The sequence below is a fragment of the Drosophila mauritiana genome, chromosome 2R (assembly GCF_004382145.1).
Source record: "Drosophila mauritiana strain mau12 chromosome 2R, ASM438214v1, whole genome shotgun sequence".
NCBI classification, from domain to species: Eukaryota; Metazoa; Arthropoda; class Insecta; order Diptera; family Drosophilidae; genus Drosophila; species Drosophila mauritiana.
Window position 1 is genome coordinate 8,040,033 of NC_046668.1, and position 10,571 is coordinate 8,050,603.

The 10,571-nt window shown below is 46.6% G+C and overlaps 1 protein-coding gene across 14 annotated transcripts in view; it reads left to right on the forward strand.

Moving 5' to 3' along the window:
• The window catches only part of LOC117135514 (plectin), a 37,218-nt gene extending 26,969 nt beyond the window's left edge, over nt 1-10,249 (forward strand). For all 14 annotated transcript variants that reach the window (XM_033295764.1, XM_033295760.1, XM_033295762.1 and 11 more), the window contains 9 exons: nt 1,596-1,778; nt 1,901-2,221; nt 2,582-2,770; nt 3,036-4,802; nt 5,078-5,350; nt 5,410-5,852; nt 6,115-6,249; nt 6,319-6,382; nt 6,449-10,249. In XM_033295764.1, the coding sequence (XP_033151655.1) occupies nt 1,596-1,778; nt 1,901-2,221; nt 2,582-2,770; nt 3,036-4,802; nt 5,078-5,350; nt 5,410-5,852; nt 6,115-6,249; nt 6,319-6,382; nt 6,449-6,484 (3,411 nt within the window). In that variant the 3' untranslated portion in view covers nt 6,485-10,249. The remainder of the gene's footprint in view (nt 1-1,595; nt 1,779-1,900; nt 2,222-2,581; nt 2,771-3,035; nt 4,803-5,077; nt 5,351-5,409; nt 5,853-6,114; nt 6,250-6,318; nt 6,383-6,448) is intronic.
• The last annotated feature ends 322 nt before the right edge of the window (nt 10,250-10,571 follow it).

A 10,571-nucleotide genomic window follows, 5' to 3' on the forward strand; every position in this document is an offset into this window, starting at 1 on the left:
TCGTAATTGTAAAGATTTTATTGCAAATGCCGCCGTTGAGACCATGTATACTAAAACCAAACTCTATCTAAACCGTTGTGCTTACATTCATTCTCTAAATATAGGGCGAAACTGAAAAACGTTTTGTGAGTAAACCGCTTCCAAGCAATCAATCAATCAAACAAGTTTTTAGTAACGCAACTAACCGTAATTGAATTCGATTGCAAACTTGAACTGCATCTGACTATGCCAAGTAATCCAAAGAAACCCAAAAAAAGATAACCAAAGCTAGTTGCAATCTGTCACTTGTTCAATTTAATGTAACTTGCATTGCCTGATGTACTAACATTGCCATACCAGCATATACATACGCACATACCCATACACACGTGCCTATACATATAGCCAACACATACGCATACATCATTGACCTTGTACGCTATAGCCTCGAGCTCATCTGACACTCTTCCGGTTTCGGTTCGGAAATGAGAGCAACCTGCCCCGAAAACCGGATGCAAGCAAAGTATGACAAAGTATCCGTAGAGCAGCTCAGCTCCTGGAGCGCTTTCCCTTGGACTTTCCACCCACACACAACCACGCTCTCACGTACACACGTACAAGGACTAAAGGAAGCGGAAGGCCGCTGATATCCCCAGCTAATTGACTTAACTGCTCTATCGCGCCCACAAATACATTGACACCCACACATCCGCCAGCATTTCTTACGCACACTTTGCCTTACTTTGCTCTCGCACTTTCGCCAATTTTCCCTAATTTTCCTCTTGCACTAATGAGCCATCTGTGGTCGTCTAATCCATCGCGAACTCATGCCCAAATGCCCGCCATGTGTCCCATAACAAGTTGGTCCAGTGTTTTAATGTCCGTCTGTTTCAACCCATTACCCAGCTACACCCTTTCTTCTTATCCCATTGAACTTCTTTACATTTGGTTTAAACTTCGTATTTGTTTTGCAAACTTTTACAAACTTTATTTGTCCGTTTGTTTTCAATACATTTTACCTAAGATATCTTTATCTATTTCTTTCTCAGAAGTTTTCCATGCTATTTCCACTGTTGTTTCCGTTCACATCCGCTTTATGCTCTTTCTGTACTTTCTTTTAAGCTTTTCTTAGCCAAAATTTTTACTAAGCCTTCTTCTGTTCTCTCAACTATCCATTTTCCTCCTTAAATTTTTATTCCTGCTGTATATCAACCTCAAATTTAGATTCCTACTCTATATCTTCCTCAAATTTTGATTTCTGCTCTATATCTACCTCAAAGTCAGCCGCTCGCTCGCAGCATAAATCGCTCTAAATCGCTCGCTAGAAGTTGTGATCGTGTTCGTAATCGTTATCGTAATTTAAGTACTTTTTGTCGTTATATTTGTCGTTTGTCACCTTAACCTCTCTGTTTCGTGTCTACTAATCAGTCAGACATTCAGTCAGTCAGTCAGTCAGTCGAATCAGTCATTTAAGAACCTTTGTCCCACATAATGGCCTGTAAATAATATCCGTTATCCAACATCCACTCTACCCCCCCGACAACAACATGACAAACCCTTCGATCCCCAACGATCGATTGATAATGAAATCCGACCAAACCAAAACCCGAAAACAGTCGGATGCGGAAAGAGCACGCGAGGAGGCGGCCGCCCTGCAGGAGAAGCTGGAGAAGAGCCAGGGCGAGGTGTACCGACTCAAGGCCAAGCTGGAGAACGCCCAGGGCGAGCAGGAGAGTCTGCGCCAGGAGCTGGAGAAGGCGCAGAGCGGTGTCTCTCGCATCCACGCCGACCGCGATCGGGTAGGCAAAACCGCTTAGCTATAGCTGAGCACCCAAATCCGAAATAAAACCCCCAATGAACCCCATGAATGACCCAACCAACCATCCTCACTCACTCACCCAAACCACCATCCGTTGCACAGGCCTTCTCCGAGGTGGAAAAGATCAAGGAGGAGATGGAGCGCACCCAGGCCACGTTGGGCAAGTCGCAGCTGCAGCACGAGAAGCTGCAGAACTCGCTGGACAAGGCCCAGAACGAGGTCGATCATCTGCAGGATAAGCTGGACAAGGCCTGCACGGAGAACCGCCGCCTGGTGCTCGAGAAGGAGAAGCTCACCTACGACTACGACAACCTGCAGTCGCAGCTGGACAAGGCCTTGGGCCAGGCGGCCAGGATGCAGAAGGAGCGCGAGACCCTCTCCTTGGACACGGACCGCATACGCGAGAAGCTGGAGAAGACGCAGGTATGCCCGGGTCCAAGTCCCAGCCCCAGAACCACCACACCTACACCACACACGCTCTGAACCACACACCCATCTTCGAAGAGACTAGCTAACCGAAAATGTGTGACTGTAACCGTAACTGTGTTGTGCTAACCCCCAGAGATAAACTATTAACCGACATGCCACTAAAACCTCGCTTAGATCGATGTGATTGCTATTGCTTAACCCAGAACACCCTTAACCCCTAGCCTCCCGCCTTGTACATAACTAAAACTATTTATCCCTAACATATATCTCTACGTATGCGTAACTATCTTTCGACTGTCACACCCCACAACACACACACGCAACTAAAACACACACACAACTTCGAAATACCAGGTGCAACTGGGTCGCATCCAGAAGGAGCGGGATCAATTCTCCGACGAGCTGGAGACGCTCAAGGAGCGCTCGGAATCGGCACAGACCCTCCTGATGAAGGCCGCCCGCGACCGGGAGGCGATGCAAACGGATCTGGAGGTCCTCAAGGAGCGCTACGAGAAGTCACACGCCATTCAGCAGAAACTCCAGGTAATTGACACCCAACTCCCCACCAGCGAAGGCAATTGCTTCAGGTATCCTCTTCGAAAACGAAACCCAAAACTATTGGCTATCACCCCTACTAAACTCTATACTAAAATACGTTGTCTGTACTGCATATTGTTTGAAAAACCGCATGAGAACTGAACTAAGAAATCACAACAATTGGCTGTTTGTGTAAATCCGTAGCTACATGCCATTGCAAACCCGATTCCCAGACCTAACCCCTCAGTCTTCCCCTATCACTTCCTTTCAGATGGAGCGCGACGATGCGGTCACCGAAGTCGAGATCCTCAAGGAGAAACTGGACAAGGCGCTATACGCCAGCCAAAAGCTGATCGACGAGAAGGACACCTCCAACAAGGAGTTCGAAAAGATGCTGGAGAAGTACGATCGGGCCCAGAACGAGATCTATCGCCTTCAATCCCGCTGCGATACGGCAGAAGCGGATAGAGCCCGCCTGGAGGTGGAGGCGGAGCGATCTGGCCTGGCTGCCAGCAAGGCCCGCGAGGATCTGCGCAAGCTGCAGGACGAGAGCACTCGGCTGCAGGAGGCCTGCGATCGGGCGGCGCTCCAGTTGAGCCGCGCCAAGGAGTGCGAGGACAATGCGCGCAGCGAACTGGAGCACAGTCGCGATCGCTTCGACAAGCTACAAACGGACATTCGGCGTGCCCAGGGCGAGAAGGAGCACTTCCAGTCCGAGCTGGAGAGGGTCACCTACGAACTGGAGCGGGCACATGCCGCCCAGACCAAGGCGAGCGCCAGCGTGGAGGCCGCCAAGGAGGAGGCGGCCCACTATGCCGTAGAGCTTGAGAAGATGCGCGACCGCTACGAGAAGAGCCAGGTGGAGCTGCGCAAGCTGCAGGACACGGACACCTTCGGGCGGGAGACGCGACGCCTCAAGGAGGAGAACGAGCGGCTGCGCGAGAAGCTGGACAAGACGCTCATGGAACTGGAGACCATCCGCGGCAAATCGCAGTACGAATCGGAGTCCTTCGAGAAGTACAAGGACAAGTACGAGAAGATCGAGATGGAGGTGCAGAACATGGAGTCGAAGCTGCACGAGACCAGCCTGCAGCTGGAGCTGTCGAAGGGCGAAGTGGCCAAGATGCTGGCCAACCAGGACAAGCAGCGATCCGAGCTGGAACGGGCGCACATCGAGCGGGAGAAGGCACGCGACAAGCATGAGAAGCTACTGAAGGAGGTCGATCGTTTGCGCCTGCAACAGTCCTCGGTGAGCCCCGGCGATCCGGTCCGAGCGTCGACGTCCTCCTCTTCCGCTCTGTCCGCTGGCGAGCGGCAGGAGATCGACCGCCTGCGGGATCGCCTTGAAAAGGCGCTGCAGTCGCGTGACGCCACCGAGCTGGAGGCCGGTCGCTTGGCCAAGGAACTGGAGAAGGCGCAAATGCATCTGGCCAAGCAGCAGGAGAACACCGAGTCCACGCGCATCGAGTTCGAGCGCATGGGCGCTGAGCTCGGTCGCCTGCACGATCGCCTCGAGAAGGCCGAGGCCGAACGGGAAGCCCTGCGTCAAGCGAACCGGAGCGGTGGGGCTGGCGCTGCCCCCCATCCGCAGCTGGAGAAGCACGTCCAGAAGCTGGAGTCAGACGTCAAGCAGCTGGCCATGGAGCGGGAGCAGCTGGTCCTGCAACTGGAGAAGAGCCAGGAGATCCTCATGAACTTCCAGAAGGAGCTCCAGAACGCAGAGGCCGAGTTGCAGAAGACGCGCGAGGAGAACCGCAAGCTGCGCAACGGTCACCAAGTGCCGCCAGCCGCCGCTCCACCCGCCGGAGCCTCTCCCGCCGAGATCCAGGCCATGCAAAAGGAGATCCAGACCCTCCAGCAGAAGCTCCAGGAGTCGGAGCGCGCCCTGCAAGCCGCCGGTCCCCAGCAGGCCCAGGCTGCAGCGGCAGCAGGAGCGAGTCGCGAGGAGATCGAGCAATGGCGCAAGGTCATCGAGCAGGAGAAGAGTCGCGCCGACATGGCCGACAAGGCCGCCCAGGAGATGCACAAGCGCATTCAGGTGAGGATCGATGTGGGCGCATTACTGCAGGACACAATGAGCACAAGGAGTTTGTCCTTAACACAACTAAACATTCTGATACTTTCTAACACATTAAATCACTTATTTCCACACATTTTTTATGTCAATATGTAAGTACTTAACATTATCATTTGGTAATTGCGTTTAAAATTACGTTACTTTGAATGGGTGTTGAACAATCTTTGTTGAAGTTTTCTTCATTCAATTATTCTCAATAAACTAAACTAATATTCCGGTGCATTTAAATGGTTTAGCTTATGGACCAACACATCAAGGATCAGCACGCCCAGATGCAGAAGATGCAGCAGCAGATGCAACAGCAGCAGCAGGCGGCACAGCAGGCAGCACAGCAGGCGGCGCAGCAAGCGGCGCAGCAGGCGGCGCAGCAGCAGTCCGCAGCAGGTGCCGGCGGAGCGGACGCTAAAGAGTTGGAGAAGGTCAGAGGAGAACTCCAGGTGGCGTGCACCGAGCGGGATCGCTTCCAGCAGCAACTGGAGCTCCTGGTCACAGAGCTGGAGAAGAGCAAGGTGGGTTATCCAAGGCATCAAACAAATATATAACCATTAATCGCATTTCTCCCTGCCAGATGTCCAACCAGGAGCAGGCAAAACAGCTCCAAACGGCACAGCAGCAGGTGCAGCAACTGCAACAGCAGGTGCAACAGCTGCAGCAGCAGATGCAACAACTGCAGCAGGCTGCCAGTGCGGGAGCAGGCGCCACCGACGTGCAGCGCCAGCAGCTGGAGCAGCAACAGAAGCAACTGGAGGAGGTGCGCAAGCAGATCGACAACCAGGCCAAGGCCACCGAGGGCGAGCGCAAGATCATCGACGAGCAGCGCAAGCAGATCGACGCCAAGCGCAAGGACATCGAGGAAAAGGAGAAGAAGATGGCCGAGTTCGATGTCCAGCTGCGCAAGCGCAAGGAGCAGATGGACCAGCTGGAGAAGTCCCTCCAGACGCAGGGAGGCGGAGCGGCGGCAGCCGGCGAGCTGAACAAGAAGCTCATGGACACGCAGCGGCAACTGGAAGCGTAAGTGTTGCATAACAACAAATGACGCAGTATTACGTAAACCAATGAAAGAAAAGATATAGTTAACTACCTTGAATATAAAGCAACTTAACTTGCAAATACGGACACCTCAAAATACGGACACCTTGACGTTTATACGGACAGAAAAACGTACAAACGGACATGGACAGATTCGACAGGCGATAAATCTTTTAGAATCTGAATTCGATGAAAACCATAAAACAATGATATTAATTGATATATTGTTGTAACTTTATTTCAGATGCGTCAAGGAGCTGCAGAATACAAAGGAGGAGCACAAGAAGGCGGCAACCGAAACGGAGCGTTTGCTGCAATTGGTACAAATGTCGCAGGAGGAGCAGAACGCCAAGGAGAAGACCATCATGGATTTGCAACAGTGAGTGTCTCAGTGGTTACTATGCTTAAGCACACCCATTGAATTCATTCCGTATTATCCCTATTTTAGAGCCTTAAAGATCGCTCAAGCCAAAGTCAAACAAGCACAAACGCAGCAACAGCAACAGCAGGATGTAAGTTAGAATGAAGTTAAAGGTATCCAAGGATATGGCTAATCCCCGATCCACATCCCATTTCAGGCTGGACCAGCTGGCTTCTTGAAGAGCTTTTTCTAAACAGTGCTCTCGCAAGGCCACAGATACACACATCTAGTGATGCAGATGAGGCAAAAGGATTTTACACGTACTACTTACCCAAAGCGATAATTGAAAACCAAAAACAGCAAGAAGTTACCAAAAGCACTGTCTACTATTTTGTATACTACCGATGCCGATACCAATACCAACTATGCAGTATTTCTACGACTCTCACACACATACACTCTTTACACACACTGATACACACAGGGACACACACATTTGTAAATGACACCATGTAAATGCAATGCGAAATGCATATTATTTGATATTTATGTGTATTGTGTAATTAGGTTGCCGCTATACTCAAATTGTGGATGCATTTAAAAGTCAGCTCGTATAGCGTACTTTGTAAACTCTCTTAACTTTCTCTCTAACTCACTAACTCAATCCTTTTCGAACTCAAAATCGAACTCAACTTAAAGTTTATCGTTAGCCAAAACACCAAGTCCTTCTTAGCCCAATTACCCCAACTCGAGAGTCCTCCTGTCCTTCACTTTCTCTCTGTCGGTCGGAGCTGCAGCACGTAGACTACGTCCTCGGGCACTGCATCCCCATCGCCATCCCCATCATCCTAGTAACATTTCTGTAAGACCCACCCATTAGTATGTGAGATGGCACTGAAATTGAAACGAGAAGAAAGGCAGAGCAGTAATTGCATTAATTGAGTGCTGCTTTGGACCCAAAGTGCAGCATGCACTTACAATTATCGACGATATATATACATATATGTATGCTAGCCTTTGTTATAGTTAGTCAAACATGAGCATCCTACGCCCATCATTCGCCCATCAGTCACACTGTACATAAGACATTCGCATCGGAAAAGTATAGATACAGATACAGATACGGATACAATACGTAGAGCAATAATTGATAGACCACAGATAATACAAGTATGATATAGATACGAGTACCATATGTAAAATTATTGCGATTATAAAATTATATTGCCTAGCCTTTAGCCGTGTACCAAAGAACTATCACTACAGAGCCCAAAGGAAGATCACTACCTACCATTCAGCTAATATGGATATTATCGATAAAATAAACTCGAACGTCAACTACAACAAGTGCAATCTCTATTTTAATTAGTTAAATCTACACGATACCCCACGTTCCTTAGCCCCCGACTAAATAGATCGAGTCCACTACGCAAGCTTTACCCAAGTCAGCTGTGAATGCGCATAGTACGAGTACTATAGTACTTCTAGTAGATCGGTAGTTCCACTCTAGTCCAGGTCACTCGAAACGTTGCTTTTGGTCTAGATAAGGTGCGAAAGTGTTATTGTTGAATGAATGACCTATGCCCCTGTAATGCATACTTAGCTATATAGGAATAGTTGCAGATGTGTACAAACTATAGAGTACCACATATTGACTAGCATGAACTAGTGTTTTTTCTTTGGTTGAGTGTATTTTTGTTTCCTATAATTTAAACCAAAAGAAAGTAGAAATTGAATGGAAGGAGTATGTTGTACGGAGGTAGAAGAGAGTATGGAGTTATCACTGCCAGTGTAAGCAAGAATATCGATAGATGGGAAATTTAAGATCCGTTTAATCCTAGGGCCTAACATTAGAATATCATTTGACTTTCGGTTACTAATGAAACCAACCACGAAGACATTCAGCGAGAGACGAAGCAAGAGACACAACACAATCATATCATGCAAGCCTATATCATAGCCCCAAGAACGAAGGATAGCTGACCCTAGCGCTTTAATTGTCCTTGAATCCTTCCACCCATTCTAGAACGATCGATTGTTGAATGGATAGAGCACCCTCCACCCTTTAGGTAATCGATTAACGACCAAGTAAACTACGATAGAGCTGCACTCTCTGCTTTCTTTTCGGTTTCGCAGTCGTTCGATTTGTGTACATAAGTTAGGGTCCTGCTTTTCGCCCCCCTCTCTCGCCAACTGAGTTCCCCACAAAGTTCCTATACCAGGAATCTCGGGTTTACGGTGCAGCTGGAGGGCAGAAAGCCATACGAGTTCGCGAGTCAAGTAAAAAGTAAAAGTTAGCAACACCTTCATGCTCGACAGAAGTGTACATAAGTGTCTAGTTATGTAAGCATAACAGAAGCTGTATAATATATGAAAGTTTACCACATACTAAACGATATAATGTAATCATCAATCTATATCCAGACCATTGAGAACACGAGAACAATTACTATCGACAAATCAAACCGAACAAACTTCACCGTAGGACACATCACTTTGGCTACCCAAGCTGCATACAAATTACACACCACGTTGACAATACAATCACCCACAAATACACGTTAACACTGATACACCCTTTGGATGCCCCCAGTTTATACCACTCAATTACGATCCATTGACGCTAGATGGAAGCCAACATATCCGAGTCGAGATAGCGCTAATCTCATGTTAACTGTGGCCTAACCCCAGATATCACATAGTCGAACGGACATTTTGGGAGCGATTTCCTAGCGCTACGAGTGGATTTCTTGGTCACTCGATTAGTAGGTCACCGATCACCGGTCACTTTCACCTTCGATCTTGATCTCGATTTGCAGTTATAGAGGATGAAACGTTTGCCTTTAACTACTTAACTTAACTTACCACGTATCGTATTGTTAGCCTAGATAGTCTCAATTACAGCAGCAGCAGCAGTGACGAACAAACTGAGATTAAGAACATGAACTAACGGTCTATCTACTTATAGTATTTGCCGTAACACTTTAATCATATTATCCCCGCCGTCGTGTACCCTACTTACAGATACAAATACGAAACTATCGGATAGCAAGGAAAGCTTCGACAACTTTTTCTATACAAATCTAGCGAACATAACAATAACAAGAGATATATGATATATGATAAATCGAACAGCAAAACCCAATTCTCGTATAATGTAATTTAGCAAATTGAAAACTCAATATAGGCAGACACTCGCTCGCAAACAAAAACCCCGAATATCAGGCGAGAATCGATGGCAGATTAATGAATTTATATGGTGGAGTCCCAATCGATCGGGAGTCGAGCGTTACCTATCGATAAATGCTAGCGAAGAATTATGTGTAACCCCAGTGTGTACTTCTCTGTACATAGACCTATACATATATATATATATATAAATACTTACGATTATGAATAGAGCAAAGCATACGATAGATGAATATAGGCATATACGGAAACAAAGCATATACATAGCAGATATGGAAAGAGAGCGCAAATTATATAGATACTACAGCATCACTCATCAAGATCAAAGCCGAAGATCGTAGTCAGAGCAAAAACTTGGATGGAGAGGCAGAGAGGCAGAGCAGAAGTCTAGACCTAGACCCCCAGAAACAAAGTCCCCAAACTGAAACCGATACCGAAATATCCGCAGATGAGCAACAAAAGCATTAAGCAAAACAAGAACAACAATTTCGTGTAACATTTTTTTAAACAAGTTTGGTGATCTACGATATTGGTAATAATTATTGATAAATAAAATAATATAAAAGGATATATATATATATACACATACATATATTATACAAATATATGAAGTAAAGCCCAGTACTCAGAACGACAATTTGGTCTTGTAAAGTGACTAAGTCATGTTTAACACAGTGTGAACTCTCGATAGATTGCAAAGATCACCGATAGTCAAACGATCACACTGTGCTGTCGATTTTCCCTCATTTCTTTTGATACTTTGTGATTGAACAATTTTAATTTGCCGATCTGAGCACTGGACTTTAAGCAGGAGTAGGCAAAAAAAAAATAAGAACGGAAACAAGGGGAGGCATACATAAAGTACGAGTAAATATTTATTATATAATGTTTTTTAAGTAACTTATAGTAAGCCAGTATATATACACACATATATATATAAATTATACATATATGAAACTACATAAGTTTACAAGGTATATGACAAAAACAAAACAAAAACAACAAAAACCAAATTAAGAATCAACCACAACAAAAAAGAGCAACAAAAAGGTAAATAACAACAACAACAAAAACGCAACCGCAGCAACTAAACAAAGTAAACGATTAGAGATGAGGTGGGAAAATATTATAATAATAAAGTAAATAAATTT